Source organism: Siphateles boraxobius, unplaced genomic scaffold (genome assembly GCF_051911475.1).
Source record: "Siphateles boraxobius isolate OS27281-9 unplaced genomic scaffold, OSU_SipBor_1 7, whole genome shotgun sequence".
NCBI classification, from domain to species: domain Eukaryota; kingdom Metazoa; phylum Chordata; class Actinopteri; order Cypriniformes; family Leuciscidae; genus Siphateles; species Siphateles boraxobius.
This window is the reverse complement of record NW_027509197.1, coordinates 36,044,389-36,069,397: the sequence shown is the minus strand read 5'-3', so window position 1 is coordinate 36,069,397 and position 25,009 is coordinate 36,044,389. Positions and strand designations below refer to the sequence as shown.

Sequence of the window (25,009 nt, the reverse complement as noted above, 5' to 3'; positions counted from 1 at the left end):
ATATGTGGCAGGAATGCATCCAGGTGAGTGAATCCTCTTCTTAAGGAATAACGTGGCGGGTAACACAGATCAATGACTTGAGTTTTTCTCTCTTTTCAGATCGTTCGTGGATAGGCGTGATTCAGGAAGGATTCCAGGTGAGTAGATCCTTTGAAGTGCACTTGACAATGAGCTCACCAGTTCAGTGATACTTTCCCTTTCTCTTGCAGCTCATCCAGTGGGAAACGGGACTCGTGGCGGATTCCAGGAAACGGAGAACATGAGTCATGGAGCGGATCCTGGGAACATCAGAACAAGGACAACAAGGTTAGTTTCTTTCAGGTAAGTATACTTTACGTCCGTTGCTGAAGGATGGCTTAGAGTGAGACAAGTGGTGACTGGTAAGGGTCGTTCCTGTTGGAGGCTTGACAATGACTGGGAGTGAATCGGGTGCTTTTGTGCTGGCTGGGAAGTGAGTGCTGAGTGGAAACAGGTGCAGGTGATCAGTAATCTGGGGACAGTGATCTTTGCGTGGTGACATGTGAGGGATCTGATTGGCTCCTGACAGTACCCCCCCTCCAGAGTCCGCGCCAGCGGACCTTGGACCTCGACGTCGTGGGGGTCTGCCTCTGGGTCGTGGTGCAGGTTTCTCGGGATGCTGAGCATGGAATTCTAGTAGCAGACTGGGCTCAAGAACATCATTACGAGGTACCCAACTTCTCTCTTCTGGCCCATATCCCTCCCAATCAATGAGGTATTCTAACTGACCTCCCCGACGTCGAGAGTCCAAGATCTCCTTGATGAGGTAGATGGGCTCGGGTTCAACGGGTGGTATCGGGGGGTTTTCTTCGGGTTCGACCTCGTTGACTGACTGAGGAATCTGTGGATGATGGGGTTTCAGAAGTGAGACGTGAAACGTGGGATGGATACGGTATTCTGGGGGCAACCGGAGCTGGTAAGTGACTGGGTTGACTTGCTTGACAATTGGAAAGGGTCCGATGTACTTGGGATTTAATTTCTTACATGACTGGCGCAGTTTGATATGTCGAGTGGAAAGCCAGACTAGTTGCTCAGGTTGGTATTCTGGCGTGGATCTTTGGCGGGTGTCAGCGAACTGCTGTTGTCTATTCACAGCTTGTCGGATGTGCTGATGAGCCAATTCTTGAAGCTGTTCGTTTATTTCCCACTGGATAGGATTTACGAATAACCTCTCGGGTAGAATGGTCTCAGGTTGATCAACAGGGCTCTCAGGGGCATGGATACGGGAAAGAGCGTCTGCACGGGTATTCTTGGATCCTGGACGATAGGCAATCTTGAAATGAAAGCGTGTAAAGAATAACGCCCATCGGGCCTGACGTTGATTTAACCGCTTGGCATCTCTCAGGTATTGGAGATTCTTATGATCGGTTAGGACTAGAAATGGGTGTTTGGCTCCCTCTAGCCAATGTCGCCATTCTTCCAAGGCAAGTTTTACTGCGAGAAGTTCTCGATTTCCAATATCGTAGTTTGCCTCTGCTGGAGAAAACTTTTTGGAGAAGAATGCACAAGGGAGTGGCTTTGAGGAGAACTCGGAACATTGGGACAGGATTCCTCCAACCCCGGTGGTGGAGGCATCGACTTCCACCATGAATGGTTTTTCAGGGTCTGGATGGTGAAGCAAAGGGGCACTGGTGAAGGCAGATTTCAGAGCGTGAAAAGCTTTCTCAGCCTCGGGGTTCCACTGCAGGATCTTAGGTTTTCCTTTTAGCAAGGAGGTCAATGGAGAAGTGAGAAGACTGTACTGGTTGATAAATGTGACCCGTCACAGAAACCAGGGACACAAGTCGGCAGCACAACTTTCGAGCAAAATGAGAAAGAAGAGTTTTTTTTCAAAATTGGTGATTTTCAATTTTTTGGAGAATCTGTTAATTGAAATCACGAAGAAGCCTCTCCATGTTTGAGATAGCAGTATTGGTATATTTAAAAGCTTACATTTTGAGGTTGAAATCGGCTTGTTTTCGGAGATTCTAGTATGCAGTAGGGGCGTGGCGTGTCATTGTCTGTGTGTATTTCCATACTGAATAACCCGGCGCTTTTGCCCCCGCCCTCCAAGTCAACCACATGGCTACTTATTATGCTGTGCTCTGGCCAGCTCTCTCTGATATCAAAATTCAATGAAGATGGATGCCGCAAAGATTGTCGCAGACGAGATGAACCGTCTGGCAGTTACACCGAAAATGTTTTCGCCGCACTTCGTGGGCTCGGGAAACTGAACCGGAGGTATGGGCGCAGCGCGCTCGCCCTCAGTGCTTCAATACGGCGGCTCGGCTCGCTGACAGCGGTGGCTGGCTGTTTCATATGTGACGAAGAATCGAAATAGAGGATGCAGTTAAGACCTTTGCTGCTGCGATGAAGGCCTGCCGTGCGTGTTTCTGAAATGTAAGTTAAGCTTCATTTGCTCTTTAGTCGTTATTTAAGATGCTGAACCTGCTGATGATATAATGTGCTTGCGGACATTTCATTTGTGTGTGTATACGCACATAAGAAAGTGGTGTAAAGAGATTTGCAACAGTAATTTGAGGAGGTGAAATGTGATTATTTGGAAAATTGCAGAAATGACTGCTTAAAGAAAAATGCCAGCAGGCATTTGCCTCCTACATAAACTTTAATATTGTTGACATTTTGGGCACACGAGCGTTGCGTACTATTTGCGCTATATGTAGGCCTATGGCTTATTGGTCTTTGTTTGTTGTTGTTGGTTTTGCGTTATATGTATATGGCATATTGGTCTTTGTGTGTTGTTGCTGGTTTTGCGTTATACTGTATGTATATGGCATATTGGCCTTTGTGTGTTGTTGCTGGTTTTGCGTTATATGCAGGCTATATGGCATATTGGTCTTTGTGTGTTGTTGCTGGTTTTGCGTTATATGTATATGGCATATTGGTCTTTATGTGTTGTTGCTGGTTTCGCGTTATATGCAGGCTATATGGCATTATTGGTCTTTGTGTGTTGTTGCTGGTACGTTGCAAATAGAGGGGCAGCACAATTGTTTTTCGCCTAGTGCGGCAGAAGTGCACTCATTCGAAGTGTAAAAAAAGCTGTAAAGCACATGGAGGAGCTTTACAGGGGGTATGGCTTATCTAAATGAGATGTAAATGAGCCCTATTGTCACCCCCAGCAGCAGAGACAGGTGAGAACTGCACAATCTTTAGCTCGTTTTCTCCTCTTTGAGCTTTTTTAAGTGCCTACTTTAAAATGGCCACAACTTCTCCAAATATTATCAGAATTCCACATGTTACACATCGTTGGAAAGCTTGGATATTACACTCTCAGAATCTATGAATAACTCAAAATGCCCCAGAACCGACTTGTGTCCCTAGTTTCCGTGACTGGTCACAAATCTCCTATAGAAGTTGGCGAACCCGAGAAATCTCTGAAGCTCCTTCACGGACTTGGGAGTTGGCCAGGACAGGACGGTCTCGGTCTTTTGTTGGTCCATCTCCACTCCTCGATCGCTGAGTATGTATCCCAGGAAGTCGATGGTGCTTTGATGAAAGGTACACTTCTCAGCTTTCAGGAACAGAGTGAATTCTCTGAGACGTTGTAGGACTAGAGACACATGTCTCTGGTGTTCGATTGGATTCTTGGAATAGATCAAGATGTCATCGATATAGACCAGAACAAACTTCCCTAGAAAGTCTCTGAGGATCTCATCCATGAAACTTTGGAAAACGGAAGGAGCGTTGACCAAACCATATGGCATGACAAGATATTCGTAGTGGCCAGCAGGGGTTATGAAAGCAGTCTTCCACTCATCTCCTCCTTTGATACGGATTAGATTGTACACACTCCGTAAGTCAAGCTTGGTGAACATCTTTGCCTCTCTGAGTTGTTCGAGAGCAGCAGGTATGAGAGGCAAAGGGTAGCTAAACTTCACAGTGACTTGATTCAAGGCTCTGTAATCAATGCATGGTCTTAAACCACCGTCTTTCTTGGCCACGAAGAAGAAACTTGCGGCGGCAGGAGATGTGGAAGGTCGGATGTAACCCTGATCTAAAGCTTCGTGGATATATTTCTTCATGGATTCTTGCTCTGGAATGGACAAGGAGTAAATCCGACCCTTGGGGAGACGTGCATCAGGGATCAGGTCTATAGCACAATCCCATGGTCGATGAGGGGGTAACTTGGAAGCAGTGACAGGATTGAAGACGTCAGAGAACTTAGAATAACAGGCTGGGATATTAGTTGACAAGTTTTCCGTGGGACTCTCTATGGACGTGGAGTTAACTTTGAGCACTTGGGTCCTTGGGTTACTGGATGAACGGGATACTGGATCGTTGATCTCTGGACATTGACATCCCCATTGCAGGATTTTCCCAGACGTCCAATCAATGGTGGGTTGGTGATGGACGAGCCATGGCCGACCAAGGATGAGATCTGTTTGGCTGTTTAGCAACACAAATGGTTCAAACCACTCTTGGTGCGTCTCTCCCACACACAATTGAATAGGACCAATCTGGGTAGTAACGTTCGTCTTGTTAATTAACTCACCCGTTACAGCGTAGATGGCGTAAGACTTGGGAGTGTTGATCTCTCGCAGACTGAGCCTCTTACAGAGTTCTCCAGAAATGAAGTTTCCCGCGGACCCTGAGTCGATGATAGCTGTTACAGAGATGTGTTTTTCTTGAATCTTTAATATCACAGGAATCGTGAGTGGTGCTGAGACAATGGGTTGATTAAAGACTGAGCTTACCATCATTTTCCCCGGTCGAATTGGGCAGTTAAGTCTGAAGTGACCCTTGGTACCACAGTACATACATAACTTCATCTCTCTTCGACGAACACGTTCAGCCTGAGAAATTTTTGAAGTGTCGACTTGCATCTCTTCAACTTGATTTTCTGGATTGAGATTCTTGGGATTCTGAAAAGACACAGGATGGTGATGAGACTGATCAGCGTAACAACTCAAAGATCGCTGATGGACTCGCTTGGCTTGCTGAATGAATTTCTCAATTCCTAAGCTGTCATCATAGATCGCCAGTTGGAGGCGCAAAGCTGGGTTTAAACCTCGACGGAAAACAGAAATCAGAGCTCTCTCATTCCATCCACTATTTGATGCAAGTGTGCGAAATCATCCGCGGGTCGTCCGAAAACTTCCTTAAAATGTTTGACAAACTCTTGAACTGACGCAACCACTGTGGATTCCTGCATCCATAACGCCTCTGCCCACCTCAGAGCTGCTCCAGAGAGTTGCTGAATGATAAATGCCACTTTCGATCTCTCATTGGGATAGAGCTGATCTTGCTGTTCCAGAGCTAGCGAACACTGGAGTAAAAATCCGTTGCAGTCCTCCGCCCGGCCAGAGAAGGGCGCTGGGCGCGACGGGGGAGTTGCAAAGCAGGTAATCGAAGAAGCGGCGCTCGCGGAAGTTCTCACTGGAGTAAACATGGGTTCTGTCGGAGGATCGGTGGTAGGTGTGGAGCTGGTAGCAACAGCGGGCTGTCCGGAATCCATCTCACACCTCTTTCTGTTGTTAGGTCAAGCCTTCTGTCAGGATTCAGGCTCGGAGACAGAGGTAAGTGATAAACATAAATGTATCTTTATTTAACTCAAAGGTAAGTATGCAGGGTTTCGGGAGTTCAACGGTGATCTCGAAGAGGATATATGTGGCAGGAATGCATCCAGGTGAGTGAATCCTCTTCTTAAGGAATAACGTGGCGGGTAACACAGATCAATGACTTGAGTTTTTCTCTCTTTTCAGATCGTTCGTGGATAGGCGTGATTCAGGAAGGATTCCAGGTGAGTAGATCCTTTGAAGTGCACTTGAGAATGAGCTCACCAGTTCAGTGATACTTTCCCTTTCTCTTGCAGCTCATCCAGTGGGAAACGGGACTCGTGGCGGATTCCAGGAAACGGAGAACATGAGTCATGGAGCGGATCCTGGGAACATCAGAACAAGGACAACAAGGTTAGTTTCTTTCAGGTAAGTATACTTTACGTCCGTTGCTGAAGGATGGCTCAGAGTGAGACAAGTGGTGACTGGTAAGGGTCGTTCCTGTTGGAGGCTTGACAATGACTGGGAGTGAATCGGGTGCTTTTGTGCTGGCTGGGAAGTGAGTGCTGAGTGGAAACAGGTGCAGGTGATCAGTAATCTGGGGACAGTGATCTTTGCGTGGTGACATGTGAGGGATCTGATTGGCTCCTGACAGTAATCAAATTGGAAATATGAAGCTCATAAACAGGTTTTCAATTTTTTTTAAATTATTGAATTATTTGTATTATTATTTATTAAATGTCATTTGCGCGAGTTGCTTCAGTAAAGTTTTGTCAGAAAGGGGAAATACAAAACAGCCACAATTTGATTCCACAGTATCACAAGTTTTACATTTGAACACTTTTTTTTTATAACTCAAGTTACTTTAAAGAAAAAACCTGTCCAGATGAAATGTTTTTAAAATATGCAAAACACTTGATTTTGTAATGACTTAAGGACTTTAAATAATGCCTTCATGATTTTTTTTTTTTTTACTTGCAAAATTGATAATATCAGAGAAAATGATAACCATGCAATCATCTACTACAGTACTGCTTTAGACATTGCGCTAAAGACCCTGAGGAACATTTCATTCTTCAATCTTTGCATTATTTTATAGGAGAGCAAGTGTAGCCAAAGTTTATTCATCAAAATACTACTTGTTAATACTTGTTAGACCCTATACCAACTAAGCTACTGAAAGAGATAGCCTACTTCGCGAAGTCATAAATTCACTCCTTAATAGTATTAATTAATTCATAATTGTCATCAGGATATGTCCCAAAAACTTTGAAAAAATGCAGAAGGTTTCCTGTGATGGTAGGGGTAGGGGATAAAAATACAGTTTGTAAGCAATATTTCATTTTTGTTATTTAAAGGGAAAATTAGTAATATCCAGAGAATGTAGACAGAGCTGGGGACATGTGTCAGGATTCAGGCTCGGAGACAGAGGTAAGTGATAAACATAAATGTATCTTTATTTAACTCAAAGGTAAGTATGCAGGGTTTCGGGAGTTCAACGGTGATCTCGAAGAGGATATATGTGGCAGGAATGCATCCAGGTGAGTGAATCCTCTTCTTAAGGAATAACGTGGCGGGTAACACAGATCAATAACTTGAGTTTTTCTCTCTTTTCAGATCGTTCGTGGATAGGCGTGATTCAGGAAGGATTCCAGGTGAGTAGATCCTTTGAAGTGCACTTGACAATGAGCTCACCAGTTCAGTGATACTTTCCCTTTCTCTTGCAGCTCATCCAGTGGGAAACGGGACTCGTGGCGGATTCCAGGAAACGGAGAACATGAGTCATGGAGCGGATCCTGGGAACATCAGAACAAGGACAACAAGGTTAGTTTCTTTCAGGTGAGTATACTTTACGTCCGTTGCTGAAGGATGGCTCAGAGTGAGACAAGTGGTGACTGGTAAGGGTCATTCCTGTTGGAGGCTTGACAATGACTGGGAGTGAATCGGGTGCTTTTGTGCTGGCTGGGAAGTGAGTGCTGAGTGGAAACAGGTGCAGGTGATCAGTAATCTGGGGACAGTGATCTTTGCGTGGTGACATGTGAGGGATCTGATTGGCTCCTGACAACATGTAGATATTTTTATGAAGCATTTTAACCCAGACGGGACAGCATTCATCACTACAGCATAATCTTTAGGAGTAACTGGAATATGTTGACCTGCTCTGTATTTCTCACATAGTATAATAAGTTTATCATGATTAAATGTACTTTTTTTTTTTTTTTTTTTTGCTGTAGCTACTCCAGTATTTTCTTTTGAAACATCTAGGCTACGTTTCATATACTGATTTTACATAGATAAAAAAAAGACAATTCCCATCTTTTAATTTTTAATACTCGTTAGTAATCATTACGACATACAGGTTTCAAAAGAAAATACTAGTGTCACATGCAGCAGTGACAAATTAATCACTCATTTGAAAACCTCTGTTGGTGTTATTTTTTGTTCTTTTTCTCAAATTCTTATCATTCTTTGGTGATTTCTCAGCAGATTATGTGGAAACGGAATGCAAATGTGGGGGTCAGAGGTGTGCGAACATGCAGGCAAGACATGAGCAACACACACATCTAACTGTATGTTATATGTATATATATGTATATATCAGGGTTACCGCTGTTTAAAATGCTGCAATGTATGAAACGAGCAGTGATGATGACTAGCCTGATTTTCAATCACGTAAATTATCCGGTTTATCTTAATATCTTTATTTTAAGATATTATTACATTTAAAATCTCTCTCGTCTGATATAATCTTTCTGCCAGAAACTCATCTCAAAGTGGAATCTAAAGACAAATTAAAATACGGATGGATAGGACAGATCTATCAATCTAATTTCTTACATAAATCTAGGGGGGTTGCTATCTTATTACGAAAGGGGGTTCGATTTAAACAAAAAGCCCTGACAACCGATCGGGATGGCCGTTATGTTATTCTATCAGGTGAGGTATATGGCTCCCCGATTACGTTGATAAATGTATATGGTCCAAATTATGATGAGCCAGACTTTTTTTAGAAGGTATTTTCTCTTATCCCCAATATGTCCCAAACAAATCTTGTTATAGGCGGGGACTTTAATTGTGTCCTTGATGCATAATCTTGATAGATCATCGTTTAAAATCTCCCAGCAATCTAATTCAAGAAAATTATTGAATGCATTTATTAATAATTCTAATTTGACATATGGAGACTTTTTCATCCAACCAAAAGAGATTATACATTATTTACATAATGTATATACTCGTATTGATTATTTCTTGGTGGACAACAATCTTATTTCTAATATCCTAAATTCTAAAATTCACAATATTCTGATTTCAGACCACGCCCCAGTTTCATTTGAAGTTGTCCTTGATCAAACATCTTTTATCCGCCCTCTATGGAGGATAAAAAAACAAAAACAATTGTTACTACTGTTTTGGAGAAAGGTTTACCCTCCTGATGCTAAACTAAGACTTAGGGAACTGATGTCTACTCTACACCTGGAACGAACTAGATACCTTTTGAAAGACAACATTGGACAATTTCACAAGATTTGGGACCCTTTCATCTGCTACCTCAATAGGAATGTTATTCCTTAATGCAATGTACTGTAGGCTGACTTAAGTGCTGTGTATTAATGTCACTGGATTGTATATTAACAGGTGGGGGATGGAGTGTTGGTCATAGTAATGTTTATTTTATTTTTTTTAAGCTTATTTATTTTTGAGCATATAAGAAAATGAATCCTGGAACCTGTAATTATTAAAAGGCTATTTGATGTTTGTATAAAAAAAATTTTTTACCAAAAAAGTATTTGCACATTGTCACTTAACTTCTGCTGTTTGACTTACGAAGTTGGGATCATTATGATATTAACATTTGCCACAGAAGAGGTGCAGGTCTTGCAATCAATACTGGCCCACACACTATAGGAAGAGACAACTACATAATTATGAAGTATTTCAGCAGATGCTCTGTTCTGAGGAGAGTTATACTGTAGAACGAGCCTGAAGCTCCCGTGACAAGAGACTAAGTTCATGGAGTGAGTCATACATGAGGACACAAGGTCACACAGAAATTCAGCACTCTGAACACAGTACAATAAACCTCTGTGAATTTGCTTCTCTGTGTTGGACCTACTCTGATCAGAACAAGCATTTTTAAAGCGCTGCACAAGAGCTCCCAGTGATGTCCAAACAGCTTGAACAGTCCAAAAGCTACTGGCCACCCAACATACATCCAAGAACAATTTTTAGCTGTTTGGTTTCTGTGGCAACAGTGACATTCAAATACTTGGCATTGTTTGCTGTCAGCAGTCTGCATGCTTTCAGAAACCCTCCACTTTCCCCAGCTCCACCTGTATAGATCTGCTAAGGGGGTTTATTCCATGTTTGTTATACAGTATGTGCAGCAGAATGTCTCACATGCTCACAGTAATGTCTGTGAATTTATTAGCAGTAGCAAATCTCTGTACTTGCTCTGTCTGCAGCAGCAGTAGCATATCTACTCAGCCAAGGGGCTGTTCGTGAAAGCCGCGTCAGCTCCAGGGACCAGATTTGGTTCTCCCATCGCAGGGCTATAAGGAGGACTGAGTGGCGCGTTTCCCTGATTCTCTTGATTACCTGTGGCAACAGTGAGACCGGAGGGAAAGCACAAAGTGGGCGGCTGGGTCAGATTTGGGCCAGCGCATCCTCGTTCTTTGAGAAGAACATCGGGCAGTGAGCGTTGTCTTTTTACGCAAACAGGTCGACTTCCGCTTGGCCGAAAAGGCGCCATAGCAACTCGACTGTCTGGGGATGCAGGGACCATTGTCCCTGGACAGTTTGTCTGGTCCGTCGTTAAGATGGCCTGGCAAACGCACAGCTCTCAGCGAGCGCAGTAAGTGCTGGGACCATACGAGTAGGTGTTCCATCAGATCGCAGAGATTCCATGATCTGACACCGCCCTGACGGTTCACGTAGGACACCACTGACATGTTGTCCGACCGGACTAAGACGTGGTGGTCTCGTATGAACGGGAGGAAGTGCTTCAGCGCGTTCTTGACCGCTATCATCTCCAGACAATTTATATGAAGGTGTTTCTCTCTGTCTGACCACAGGTCGAAGACCGGTCTGCCCTCGAAGAGAGCGCCCTAACCTAAGTTTGAGGCGTCCGTCTGGATGACGTTTCGGTATAAGACAGCCCCCATCGTCACCCCCTGCTGGTACCAGTCGGCCGCTAACCAGGGCTGCAGAACATCCAAACCTTTCATCCTGTTAGTTTACTACCCTTAATGTAAATGAAGTTGCTCCTTTTGCAGCTGTGGTCTGTATATTAATGAAGTTGTTAAACCCCATTGTCTGAGATTGTTCTCGGTGTCCCACACCCATTTCATCCTACAAGTAATGACCATTTTGCTCAGAATGTGAACAACCCAAATGGTACATAAAAAGTATAACTGACTTTCTTCTTAGGGTAATTATGCCATATTGGGGCTGAGCTTATTATAAAATATACTTTGAAGTGGAATCTGAGTTGAGGCAGACTACAAATTCTTACAGTCCCCCCTTTGATACTCTTGGCCCGAAAAGAAGCATCACATTCACTCCCTTTTCACAGATTACACCTCCCTTCCCTTTTGGGCAGGTGTCCAGTGGCGGTGAAGCCTTAGGTATTCCTCTTCTGGCCACTCGGGAATCTCACCCGTCATTGGGTCGACACCTCCTGCACACTGGTTACAGCTCCATCCAATTAGGCAGAATTATCATAGAGCCTCTCTTAAAATTTGAAACTATATGAAATAATTCTTGGGTTTGGAAGAGAGACATTCAAGAACCATCACAGTCAGCGGGAAACAACCTAAATAGATCATCGAGGTATCTGCAATTTGATGCTTAAACATAGAACACATAAGAATGCATTTTGCAAATAATTAGAAAGATACAGTACACATACAGCTGTTATATGTGTATATTCCAACTTAAACCAGAATAGGCAACATCTAAGTCTCCATCATGCATTTCTTTTGCCAAAATCTTGTCTTTTTTTCTGAAGGCCTTGTTGGGCTTTCACAATGTGGCTATCTTTCATTTGCATCAATTATATTAGCATATTGTTTAGTTTTGATAACTCAAAAAATCAACAATCAAGAGGCAATGTAATGTGTGTTTTTTTTTATGTGCAGGTGTTTTTCATTGTGTCCATTTTCGCATTCTGGGCATCTTATATCCACATATGTGCAATCAGTACATATTTTCTGCATTCAAGTGTGCATATAATTGTCTCTTTCTAGTGTCATGTGCAGTGAGTCTGTGTCTTTGTGCATTTCTTGGTGTGTGAGTGTCCTTTGCCCACTTGTTTTCCATCTAGGTGGAAAGGCCACTGTTTGTAATCTCTGAAATGATTTGATCTCCCCTTGTTTCTTTTTGCCATTGTCCATTCTTTTTTCATTTCAACCATAAGTCCTTCTAGAAGAAGCAGTCACTGGTGTTGTTCGAGTCTGTGCCGTTCCATTAGTTCCATCAATCCCATGGTCAGGGTTTTGAATAGTAACTGTCACAGCTTTTCTGTAGCTCAAAACAGTAGAGTGTTGGCGCTTGCAACGCCAAGGTCATGGGTTTGTTTCCCAGGGAAAGCAAGAACTGATACGAATGTAAATTTGTACTGTTTTTTTGTTACAAAAACAGCTTACTTAACCACAGTTCTTCGGGCTGAAACAATATTTATCAAATTTAAAACTCTGCTTCTGGTTATTGTTTTAAACTTCACCGAGTCGCTGTGCGTCAGACTCACTACGTACACTATACCGCAACAGTTGTAAAGTGACCATGATTCTGTGACCATGATGCGTTGGGTCTATCCATTTACTTTAGAATTTCCTCAGAATTATAATTACAGTTTCAATTACATTAGAAACGCACAACTTGTTTTAATTACTTTAGAAACAACAGATCTAATACAACTCTGCCAGCACACTGCTTCGGGTTAATTCAATTACTTTAGAATCTTAAAGTCCCCCTGTAGTCAATAATTGTATCCCTTAAAACTCATCTTTGATCACCAAAATTACATATTTTGCGACAAAATGTCTTCATGCCTCAAAATAGCTCAAATATAACCCTTGCTTTATTTATACGTGGATCTATGAATGTAATAATTAGCCCTGCCTTCACTCATCCACACCAGCTCAGAGATTCACTCGATCAACTTACTGAGGTAAGCTGCAAGTTATCGTACATGGTATCGCACTTTACAACGTTGGACAGCCTCATCATCGTTATAACATCGGTAGTTTCGTTATAACATCGTAATATACATAATTCACCCGCTATATTACTAAATAACCGATTTTTTTGTTATCAACAGAAATACCGGGATAACCTGGCTTCTCTTGAGACTTCACTGCTTGAGAGCGGTCATAGTTAATGATATGCTAAAGCCTGTCGGCACGTTAATGTGATTGGTTACAAGGTAGTTTGTGACGTCAGAATCACCAGCGTTTCAAACCGCGTTTTTGAGACTGTCTTTGGTTCACTGGAGTTTTAAAGAGAAAATACTCTGCAATGGTGTTGACTTATGCATTTGCACATAGTTTGTCTTAAAGCATATTAAAAACATCACATAGACATATAAACAACATTAAAAACTTAATTTTCACTATAGGGATTTTAACCGAATTATAAGACTAACACCATGTTTCAGTTACTTTAGAAACAACAATTCCAATACTCTGTCACCACACTGCGTTGGGCTGATCCAGTTCCATTAGAATCATATGTTATGATCATACTGGTACAACTATGATCAGTTTTGGCAGCAAGTTATTTTTGTATACATTCTCTCTCTCTCTCTCTCTCTCTCTCTCTCTCTCTCTCTCTCTCTCTCTCTCTCTCTCTCTCTCTCTCTCTCTCTCTCTCTCTCTCTCTCTCTCTCTGCTCACCAAGGCCGCATTTATTTGATAAAAAAGTAATATTGTAAAATTTTATGACAATTTAAAATAACTTTTTCTGTTTCAATATATTTTAAGATGTAATTTATTCCTGTGATCAAAGCTGAATTTTCAGCATCATTACTCCAGTCTTCAGTGTCACATGATCCTTCAGAAATCATTGTAATATGCAGTTCCCCTTCAGGGACTACCGCTGCGTGAAATCGCAGTGGGAACGCCCTCAGCGTGACGTGTCTGAAGCATGAATGAAATCAGTCAATGGAGAGAATGAGCGTACGGCGAGTGACGTCATCGACCAGGAAGCTATAAATATCCCCTGAGTACACAATACGCCAGCTTTTTTTACTTCAGCAGCTCTGTGTGTGTCTGAATCTGTCGATTGTGTTTGTCTGTTTTGTCAGGAGTTTTCACTATATATATTTTATATAAAAAAACCAATATGAGCGAGCAGTATAAGAAGTGTGTTCCCCCCTGTACTCGGTACAAAGAAAAAATCACGGGTGGGGATTCACACGAGCTAAGTGTGGCTTGTTTGGGAGTGCAGCAATGCCCAGTCGGCTCTCGAGGGAGTCGATTGTCAGCATTGCGAGCGTTTTCCCTTGAGAACTCTGCGCTCGCGGCGATCGCTCTTCGAGGAGAGTGATTTGCTGCAAGCTCCCCGAGGCTCGGGTCCCGCTTCTGTTGAGGCAGAGCGGCGGCGCTTGTCTTGGGGCTCGCAGATGGATCTCGCTGGCGACATTGAGACGGGCTCCGCCCTATCTCAGCTATCTCCGACGAGATCTAGTGCCTCTCACCCGGCTCTGGAAGCACGCGCTGCGGCGGTTACTTCTGCCCGGGTGGAGGCACATGATGATGTTGAATTGAGATTTTCCAGTTCTGAGGAGCTGGATGTCGAAAGTTTTGCATCAGAGAAAACTAGTTTATAACATTATACTGCAAATGAAGAAGGTTTGATGGATGTATTATCTCGGGCTGTTGAAAAGCTAAAAAAAAATAAAAAAAATAACAGTATCGAGTGGCCAGCTGATAGACAGGTTTCTAGAATTAAAAGCAATCTAGATGATAGATTTCTGTCTGCACGACCTCAACCTTCTAGCCGGTGCTTACCGTTCTTCCCAGATCTTCATGCTGAGGTTTCAAAGACCTGGGTTAGACCGGTTTCAAGCAGAATTTACACAAATCAGTCCAATGCTTATGGTAACATTGTTGGTGCTAAATCTGCTGGTTATGTGACGATACTGTAGGCGGAGGAGACGCTCGCGAGCTATCTCTCTCCTGCTTCATCGTCTTCACTTAAAGCACCGGCTCTTCCACCAAAAAATAAATAAATAAATAAATATATATACCTCTGTGCTGGTGGGGAAGGCTTACTCGGTGGCTCGGCAGGCGGCTGTATGTTTGCATACGATGACTTTTATGCAGGCTTTTCAGGCCGACCTGCTCAAAGGAAATCTGAGGGGGGTCCCCGCCGAGAGAGACTTGCGTTCACCTCCCTTAAGGGTGCCCTGTCTCTCCCGGCGCCCTCAGGGGCCCGTCCTACTAACCCTGCCGAAACAGGGCGTAGAAGGGTCTGGCGAGTGCTTTCCCGAGGGACGCTCGCCGCCTCTAAGGAGGGTTCTAGTGTGTTCAGACCAGTCGTTCCCTGCCGGTGCGCCGTTACAGGGCACTGTGTCTGTCACGCAGAATGTTCAACCAGAGCAAAGTCTTTCGTCGAGTTCGTCTTCCAAAAGAGCACAGCAGAAGCGGAGTGTCACGTCTCGTGCCCCCCTGCAGAGAAACTGGAGGGACGAGGCGGGGCGCTCTCCGGCGCGGCCTTCTCGGGGCAGGACTGATCTGAGGACAGTCTTTGTCGCCAGAAAAGCCGCGTCGAAAAAGTCCTGACGGGCTGAACGTCAGGACTCTGAGGGTGGTCCCCATCGGGAAAAACTTGAGTTCACCGCACAAAAACACGGTGCCCTGTCTTTCTCGATGCCCTCAGGGGTCTGTTCTACTAACCCTGCCTATACAGGGCGTAGAGAGACTCGGCGAGCGATTTCCCGAGGGACGCTCGCCCCCTCCAAGAAGGGTTGTGGGGTGCTCAGACCAGCTGTTTCCTGCCAGTATGTTACAGGGCGCTGTGTCTGTCACTCGGGATGTTCATCCGGAGGCCAGCCTCGAGAGGCTGGTTCCCTTAGTAGAGTTCCTGGCGGAATGGGTCCCCCACCCAGCAGGGAGTTAAGATACTACTTCATTGAAAAAAAAAAAAATCCTGACGTGCTGAACGTCAGGACTCTGAGGGTGGTCCCCATCGGGAAAAACTTGAGTTCACCGCACAAAAACACGGTGCCCTGTCTTTCTCGATGCCCTCAGGGGTCTGTTCTACTAACCCTGCCTATACAGGGCGTAGAGAGACTCGGCGAGCGATTTCCCGAGGGACGCTCGCCCCCTCCGAGGAGGGTTGTGGAGTGCCCAGACCAGCTGTTCCCTGCCAGTACGTTACAGGGCGCTGTGTCTGTCACTGGGGATGTTCAAATCAGATCCGAGGACTGGTTTGTCATGATAGATCTAAAGGACGTTTACTTCCATGTATCTATCCTCCCTCAACACAGGGAGTTCCTGAGGTTCGCTTTCGGGGGCGAAGCGTACCAATATCGGGTTCTTCCGTTCGGCCTAGCACTGTTACCCCGAACATTCACGAAGTGTACGGATGCTGCTATAGCCCCGCTGAGGTTACAGGGCATCCGCTTTCTGTACTATATAGACGATTGCTTGATTCTAGCTCAATCGGAACAACAGGCGGTTCGGCACCGAGATGTCGTTCTTGCTCATATCAAGTGACTGGGGCTGAGGCTCAACGCCAAAAAGAGTGTTCTTTCTCCATTACAGAGAACCACTTTTCTAGGTGTAGTGTGGGATTCAACGACGATGCAGGCACGATTGTCACCTGCTCGTATTGCTTTGATTCTCGCTGCAGTAGATCAGGTCAAGCTAGGCCAGTCATCCACTGTAAAACAGTTCCAGAGACTGTTAGGTCTCATGGCAGCTGCGTCCAACGTGATACCTCTTGGCCTCTTGCACATGAGACTGTTACAGTGGTGGCTCAGGACCAAGGGATTCTCCCCGAGGGGAAATCCGCTTCGCATGATCGTGAGTTTGCGACGGTGTCATCACGCCCTGATCATGTGGAAAGATCCTTGGTTTCTGTCCCAAGGCCCTGTGTTAGGAGCTCCTTGTCGTCGCGTTATGCTAATGACAGATGCCTCTCTCACGGGTTGGGGGGCGATCATGGATGGTCGCCCGGCTCAGGGTCTGTAGGAGGATCATCATCGTCTGTGGCACTTAAACTGCCTAGAGATGTTGGCGGTGTTTCAGGCTCTGAAACACTTCCTCCCAGACCTAAGGGGCCACCATGTTCTTGTCCAGACAGACAACACATTGGTGGTTTCTTATATCAACCATCAGGGGGGTTTGCGTTCTCGCCCGCTTTACAACTGGCACGTCAGATCCTTCTAAGGTCCCAGGGGAAAATTCTTTCTCTGAGAGCTTTTATCTCCCGGGGTATTTAAATCAGGGGGCAGACATCCTGTCAAGACAGGGGCCGAGGCCCGGGGAATGGAGTCTTCACCCCGAGGTGGTGGAACTCCTATGGAAACATTTCGGTCTTGCCGAGGTAGATCTATTTGCTTCTCTAGAAACATCACGCTGCCCGCTGTGGTTCTCTCTCAGCCATCCAGCCCCGCTGGGGTTGGATGCGATGGTACATCCGTGGCCGAGGTCACGCTTGTACGCCTTTCCCCCGATCGCTCTGCTCCCAGGAGTTCTGGACAGGGTTCGCCGGGACGGGCTCAGTCTCCTGCTAATAGCCCCGTTCTGGTCGGCCCGGGTATGGTTTGCGGACCTATTGTCTCTCCTCAACGGCTCTCCCCTAGAGATACCGATCAGGAGAGATCTGCTCTCTCAGGCGAGTGGGTCGACCCTTCACCCCCGTCTAGAGCTATGGAGGCTGTGGGCTTGGCCTTTGAGGGGGCCCAGCTCATAGATTCTGGTCTCTCGGCTGAGGTCGTTGAGACCATCCTCCGATCCAGAGCTCCCTCCACGAGGAAGTTATATGCCGCGAGGTGGAAACTTTTCACCTCTTGGTGTGGAGAGCGCCAGCAGGACCCAGTTAACTGCCCGGTTGGTACAGTCCTGGATTTCCTGCAGGACCGTCTCTCCACAGGGTTATCCCACTCCACACTGAAGGTGTATGTGGCGGCCTTAGCTGCTTACCACACCCCTTCAAGTGGAGGTTCCCTCGGGAAACACCCTCTTATGTCTCGCTTCCTTCGTGTCACCTTGAGGCTGAGGCCTGCAGTTCGCACGAGGGTACCAGCTTGGGATCTGGCCATCATCTTAGAAGGTCTCTCCCTTGCTCCTTTCGAGCCCATCGAGGAAGTTTCGGAAAAGTTTCTTACTCTAAAGACTATCCTTCTTCTCGCTATCTCATCTCTAAAAAGAATTGGAGATATTCAAGCACTTTCGGTGGCTCCCTCGTGCCTGGAATTTGCTCCTGGTTGGTTAAGGCCTTTCTCTTTCCGAGACCAGGTTATGTTCCTAAGGTTCCAACTGTTTCAGTTAGACCTATAGCTCTGCAGGTTTTCTGTCCTCCGCCTTTTCTGACGTCAGACCAGGGAAATTAATTTGCTGTGCCCAGTTTGGGTTTTGATGCTTACTTCCACAGAGCTGCCCTGTGGAGGAGATCGGAACAACTGTTCGTCTGTTTGGGTCACCTAAGAAAGGGTGTCCTGCATCTAGAAAAAGGATGAGCAAGTGGGTGGTCGAGGCCATCCCACTTGCTTATGGTTCGGCCCATCAGCCTTCACCTTTGGCTGTGAGGGCTCATTCCACCCGGAGTATGGCTGCTTCTACAGCTCTTCTTTCAGGAGCTTCTCTTCAGGACGTTTGTGATGCGGCAGGCTGGTCCTCACCGCACACTTTCGTTAGATTTTATTCCCTCGATCTTAGCTCCACTCCCAGGGCTCAGGTTCTCTCGTCGGTTTGTGTCTCCTAATGACACACGACGGGGATTTGGTCGTATGGGGATGTGGGTATTGCGTTCCCACTGCGATTTCACGCAGCGGTAGTCCCTGAAGGGGAACGTCCCGGGTTACGTATGTAACCCTAGTTCCCCGAAGGGACGGACGCTGCGTGTCCTGCCATACTCTCGGCATCCCCTTGGGTCGCTGCTTCAGTAACTTTTAAGCTGGCGTATTGTGTACTCAGGGGATATTTATAGCTTCCTGGTCGATGACGTCACTCGCCGTACGCTCATTCTCTCCATTGACTGATTTCATTCATGCTTCAGACGCGTCACGCTGAGGGCGTTCCCACTGCGATTTCACGCAGCGTCCGTCCCTTCGGGGAACTAGGGTTACATACGTAACCCGGGACGATTTGATGCTCAAAAAACATTCATTATTATTATTAATGTTGACAATTCTTTGATGAATAGAAAGTTAAAAATAACAGCATTTATTAGATATAAAAACTTTTGTAACAATATAAATAAATAAAAAACTTTTGATCAATTATTCCATTATGAATACAAGTATTGATTTCTTTTATTTAAAAAAAAAAACAATAAATAAATATATATATTATCGACCCCAAACTTTTGAACGGTAGTGTTTAATGTTACAAAGCTTTCTATTTCAGATAAATGCTGTTCTTTTGAACTTCCTCTTCAACACATAATCCTGAAATACAAATGTAAATTACTGTTTCAACATTGATAATAATGAGAAATGTTTATTGAGCATCAAATCATCATATTAGAATGATTTCTGAAGGATCATGTGACACTGAAGACTGGAGTAATGATGCTGAAAATTCAGTTTTGCATTACAGATATAAATTACACTTTACTATATATTCACATAGAAAAAAATCTCTTTTAAATTGTAATATTATTTCACAATATTGCTGTTTTTTTTATCAAATAAATGCAACCCTGGTGAGCAGAAGAGACTTTTTTTAAAAACATTAAAAATCTTACCGTTCAAATGTGTGTATGTATATAAACTATAATAAAACCATGTTTATAATATGTAAAAATCATGTGAACATTACTGAATACATACCTTTGAAAATTTATTTCCTTTACGCATGTCCTTGATTGTTCCAATGAAAGCTTCAGGAGAAAGCTGTCATAAAACATACTGAATTAAGGTTGGATGATAACTCTACACAATGAGACGAAGTGAGAGAAACAAAGACAAAACTGACCACAAGTAGAAACTCTATTTTTGTAGAAACTCTGAAATGAACTAAAATTCGTTCTCGTAATGATTCTCAACTGATGGATTAAAAATGAGTCAAAGTTATTTTCTGAATCTTTACTTTTCTAATAAAGATTGAGAATTGACTGAAATACCGAAATACTGACTATAAAGTGGCAGCTAATGTTATGAGACTCCCCTAATTCCAGCAAATATCCCAATACATAGAATTCCACACAAATCAATTTTGTTGAAAAAAATAAATAATCACAGCACCCTCTAGTGTCAAACTTAAAAAACAACAACACACTGCTGTAACTGTAGATGGTTTGCTTTGCTGCTGTTAATCAGAGAATTGAGGGTAACATGAAGTGACTCACAGTGACTATCGGTTTATTCTTGCATATTTATTGGGAAGATCTTATTAAAGCCAAAATGATAAGACTGGAAGAACTGGAAGAGAGGGCAACTCTCTGAGAAAACAAAGGAAATTAACATTTGAACTCTCTCTTGTGAAGTTAGCATCACCATTTGAGACGCAAGTCTCACTTCAGAATACAGTACATCTCTTTACCTCTTCCCCCTCTCCTTCTCTGTCATGCTAAAATCACCAAAATTCACCCAAAAATCTATAGGCTATGGTTTAATGTGAATAATTATCATACAGTAATATACATGTTTAGTATCATTTGAAATGTCTCAGTGCGACTGGCACAAATGTCTCATTCCCAAAGAAGTAAACCAAAAGGTAATAACGTTCTTAAGAGTTTAGAGATAACTTGCACACAGAGGAGGGTGTGTCTTCCAGGCAAATGGAATTCTGCTCCCAAAAGGTGTAAACTCTGAATGCAAATCTCATTGTACCTTTTTACAAAATGCTTTTTTACTGTTTCACGGAAGTTACTCCAATAATTCTCGCTAAGCGCCATGGAGCATAAAAAGGTGGATAAGGCTGTGGCTGTGTCTGATAAATTGGGCTGTTGCCTCGCTGCCTTATAGGCAATGACTTTGAAAGCAGCGTTTAGGCACTAAGGTACCTCACGAAACTGATTTCAGACGTGCAGCGTAACAGTTTAATGATCTACAGCAAAATAAAGAGAGCTTTGGTGATGATAACTAAGCATATATTAATTACCACAATACTAATTACTACTTTCTCGCTAGAAATTATTTCAGAAGTGGAAAATGTTGGTAAACAATTTACCTTTACACACAAACCAATTTTCAGGCGCCATCTTTATTTTTCTAGCTCAACTGTCACTAAATGTAATGTGATTGTGAGATATTAAAGGCAGTGAAGGATATAATGCCTCAAAAATCAGTCTCAGGAGACAGGAAGTGAAGCTGACATCAGATTCGGACGGGCCTTGATGCCCTGTGCTGCTCTGAATAAGGGCTGCGTCCGAAAACGTAAAAAAATTGCTGCTTTTTCTGCTGATATCAAAATCAACAGAGACTCAAAGTCACTTTGCAGTGTGAAGGTTTGAATAAGAGTCTGTGGTTTGGGTTGAATTGGTTGCAGAAGTTTAATGCCTAAATGCACAAACCTGAAAGTTTGAGAAATATCAGCATGGTAAGAATCAAATGTTTGGGCAATATCACTCATTTTTATGAGTGATAAAATAAAATTCATTTTTATGTTATTGCTATTTTCCCTACATTTAAGAAAAGTAAAATCAAAGCTTACTTAGCCTATATTTAAACTTCTTCAAATTCACCTGTCTGGATATGATTGCATCTGCCTCTGCTCTTAAATCACATTTGTCTAACTAAATTCAAGGAGTGAAGCATAAGCCTTTAGGCCACAAACTTAGTACTGCATCTCTTCTAAAGGATAATATTTGAGATAATGTATCTCATACAGTTTATATCTGTTATGATATATTTGACAAAATCAGTTTTGCTTTGTAATTTATCACAGGTGTAAAAGAAACAAATGATGCCATCAAGTTGTTTTTTAGAGCAGGCGCGTCTTCCAGGAATTCTGTTGTAATCAGGTTTTATAGTTGTTCTAATAGTGAACAGGTCATTTCAGCAACACAATCACTGTTAGCAAGACATTATGTGTCGATATACAGCATATTTAAAGTCACTGCTTGTGCAAAAGTGAGCTTTTAATCAGCACAAATTTCAAATCCATGCATATAAATAACCATCCCAAATGTGTTCAGTGAAGTTCAGGTCTGAAATTTGTACAGGCCAGTCCAATAAATCACTTCTATCTACATGTATATGTGTGCACTTTGTGTGATTTTCATGCATGATTTTCTGCATCTGTTTGTAGTGAGTGAAACTTAAATAAGCAAATTAGAAGGTGAAGTCCTCATCCTTCTTTTAGCCGTTTGCACAGTAAGACAATGTAGAATTAAAGAAGCTGTCAAATCCATGCACATAAAATAACACACACAATCACTGGATTTTTAACCTTATTCCCAGTTTTATTTTATTTTGGTACAATATTTCACAATATTCCTTTTTTTAGGTTCTAGTTTTGATCAAACAAATGCAGCCTTGGTGAAAATAAGAATATAAGAAAAAGAAGAAGAACATAAGATAAAAAAAAAAAATCAACCCTAAACCAGAAACTTTTAAATGATAGTGTATGCTATTTTGCAATCATTTTAATTTGAATAATAAAGCTATAAGCCTGAAACAAGAAACTAGTACAAAAGTTCATCAGAAATACTCTTAATTACTCTGATCATTTGCATGAGCCTCAGCTGGATGTTTTCTTGAACAAGGTTTAAACAGTTTGTAGGGTGTTCATTTTTGCAGAAATTCACTGAGGTGACATTTAGTGATATCCTAAAGAAAAGAAAAATGAACAGAAACCAATTTAGAAAAAAGAACAACATTCATGGATCTTGTGAATATATATACACACACACACACACACACACACACACACACACACACACACACACACACACACACACACACACACACACACACGTTCATATCCTGTTATATTTAAATAATTTAAATAATAACTTAAGTATTGAATTTTTAATACCTTGTCCCCAAACTGGCAGGGGCAGGTTCCATCAGTGTGAGTAGGTTGTTTAGACTTTACCAGTTCATGGAATGTGTCTTTAGTAAAGTCAACCTGTGAATATAAAGACAAATACACACATTTGTCATGTTTACTTTGTGGCTGTAATGAGATCAGAATGTTAACCTTCAAAGGCAATTTGCAGTTTAAAGTTCACTGACAGAAAACACATACCGTGTTAAGGTGCTTCAACCAAGTACTTGAGAATAAATCAGAGAGGTAGACTTTCAACTTGTCATCGTAATCAGTGGGAGTATTTTTGCTATATTTGTGACATGAAGTCAACGCAAAGACTGGGTGACAGAAAATGGATTATTGTTATACACACAACTTTCAAATAAAAAACTAGTGTGACTCTGGTTATAAATAAGGCAGGACCATTAGTTGTGGTTTTCATATAGCATCTTACCGTCTACATCCTTGGGAAGTTCTTCGAACATCGATCCTGAGTAATCGCTGTCCATGTATATCACCATCTGCAGCACATAAACATGATGAGGAAATAGTGAGATATTTAAAAATACAGCCGACTCATTCCCTTTACTTAAGCGTTTTTACATCACTACAGGTTTTTATTGCCCCTTTTCAAAAGCTTGCAGTAGTAGGCCTAATAATGTGACTGTAGGGTAAGATAGACCTGCTAGAAATAGAAGAGTAGGAAAAAGATTCGCAAGGTCTGAATTTAAGATCGGATTTGTTAAGTAAGAAAGGTGGAAGAGGATTTTTTAAAATAAATTTCTCTCTCTCTCTCTCTCTCTCTCTCTCTCTCTCTCTCTCTCTCTCTCTCTCTCTCTCTCTCTCTCTCTCTCTCTCTCTCTCTCTCTCTCTCTCTCTCTCTCTCTCTCTACTGCCATTCAAAAGTTTTGGATCGGTAAGATTTTTAATGTTTTTAAAAAAAGCCTCTTCATTTATTTGATTAAAAAAAAAAGTAATATTGTAAAATGTTTCTATTTTATTATATTTTAAGATGTAATTTATTTCTGTGATCAAAGCTGAATTTTCAGCATCATTACTCCAGTCTTCAGTGTCACATGATCCTTCAGAAATCATTCTAATATGATGATTTGATACTCAAAAAACATTCATTATATTTATGTTGAAAATTCTTTGATTAATAGAAAGTAAAAAATAACAGCATTTATTAGATATACAATCTTTTGTAACATTATACATTCAAAAACGTTTGATCAATTTAATTATTCCATTATGAATAAAAGTATTGATTTCTTTTATTTAAAAAAAAAAATCTTATTGACCCCAAGCTTTTGAACGGTAGTGTTTAATGTTACAAAGCTTTCCATTTCAGATAAATGCTGTTCTTTTGAACTTCCTATTCATCAAATAATCCTGAAATAAAAATGTAAATAACTGTTTTCAACATTGATAATAATGAAAAATGTTTCCTGATCATCAAATCATCATATTAAAATGATTTCTGAAGGATCATGTGACACTGAGGACTGGAGTAATGATGCTGAAAATTCAGTTTTGATCACAGGAGTAAATTACAGTTTACTATATATTCACATAGAAAACAGCTGTTTAAAATTGAAATAATATTTCACAATATTACTGTTTAAAAAAAAAAATCTAATAAAGGCATCCTTGGTGAGCAGAAGAGACTATTTCTAAAAAACAAAAAATCTTACCGATAAAAAACATTTAAACTGCATTTATTATATATATATAATAAAATCATGTTTATAATACTTAAAAATCATGTGAACATTATTGAATACATACCTTTGAAAATGTATTTCCTTTATGCATGTCCTTGATTGTTCCAATGAGATCATCAGGAGAAAGCTGTCATAAAACAAGGATTAATGGTCATGAAGTCAGCAGGTTATCAGATTAAACACAAAAGTTCCTATTTCCTTATCCTTATTTACATGCAAAATCTTGAAGTTATCGTTTTATTCCCTGAAATTACCATTTCATACTGGGTAAATAAAGCCATTTTTAAGATGATCACTTACAAACAACCATTAAAAGCAAATAAATAAATAATAATAAATTGAAAAAATTAAATAAAATTGTTGTACGTTTTGTCAATTGTGTATCCATAGATACTCTTATAAAGGTGATGCTAGTTTTTGCTTTTTATTCTATTATTCTATTTTTTCATGTTCAGATAAGATTCCTTAACATTTATTGTTTTTCTGAGAAATTTTGTGGGCAGAATTTCTTTCCCATAGGAATCCGTGCGATTGGGAGTTTTGCATGAGGGTGAAAATGTTCCCCATATATTTTGCTCATATTCAAGTTAGTAGACAGAAAACTGCTTGGTTTAAAAGTGAATTA

The 25,009-nt window shown here is 42.0% G+C and overlaps 1 protein-coding gene across 1 annotated transcript; it reads right to left on the bottom strand.

Annotated features, from left to right (window-relative positions):
• Window positions 1–22,173: 22,173 nt before the first annotated feature.
• On the bottom strand, window positions 22,174–23,177 carry LOC143723361 (legumain-like). Its single transcript, XM_077215685.1, has 4 exons — window positions 23,115–23,177; window positions 22,880–22,998; window positions 22,667–22,759; window positions 22,174–22,458 (listed from the first exon to the last, which is right to left on the bottom strand). Exons 1-4 carry the CDS (start codon window positions 23,167–23,169, stop codon window positions 22,417–22,419), a joined length of 309 nt encoding a protein of 102 aa, XP_077071800.1. The 5' UTR covers window positions 23,170–23,177; the 3' UTR covers window positions 22,174–22,416.
• Window positions 23,178–25,009: the final 1,832 nt, after the last annotated feature.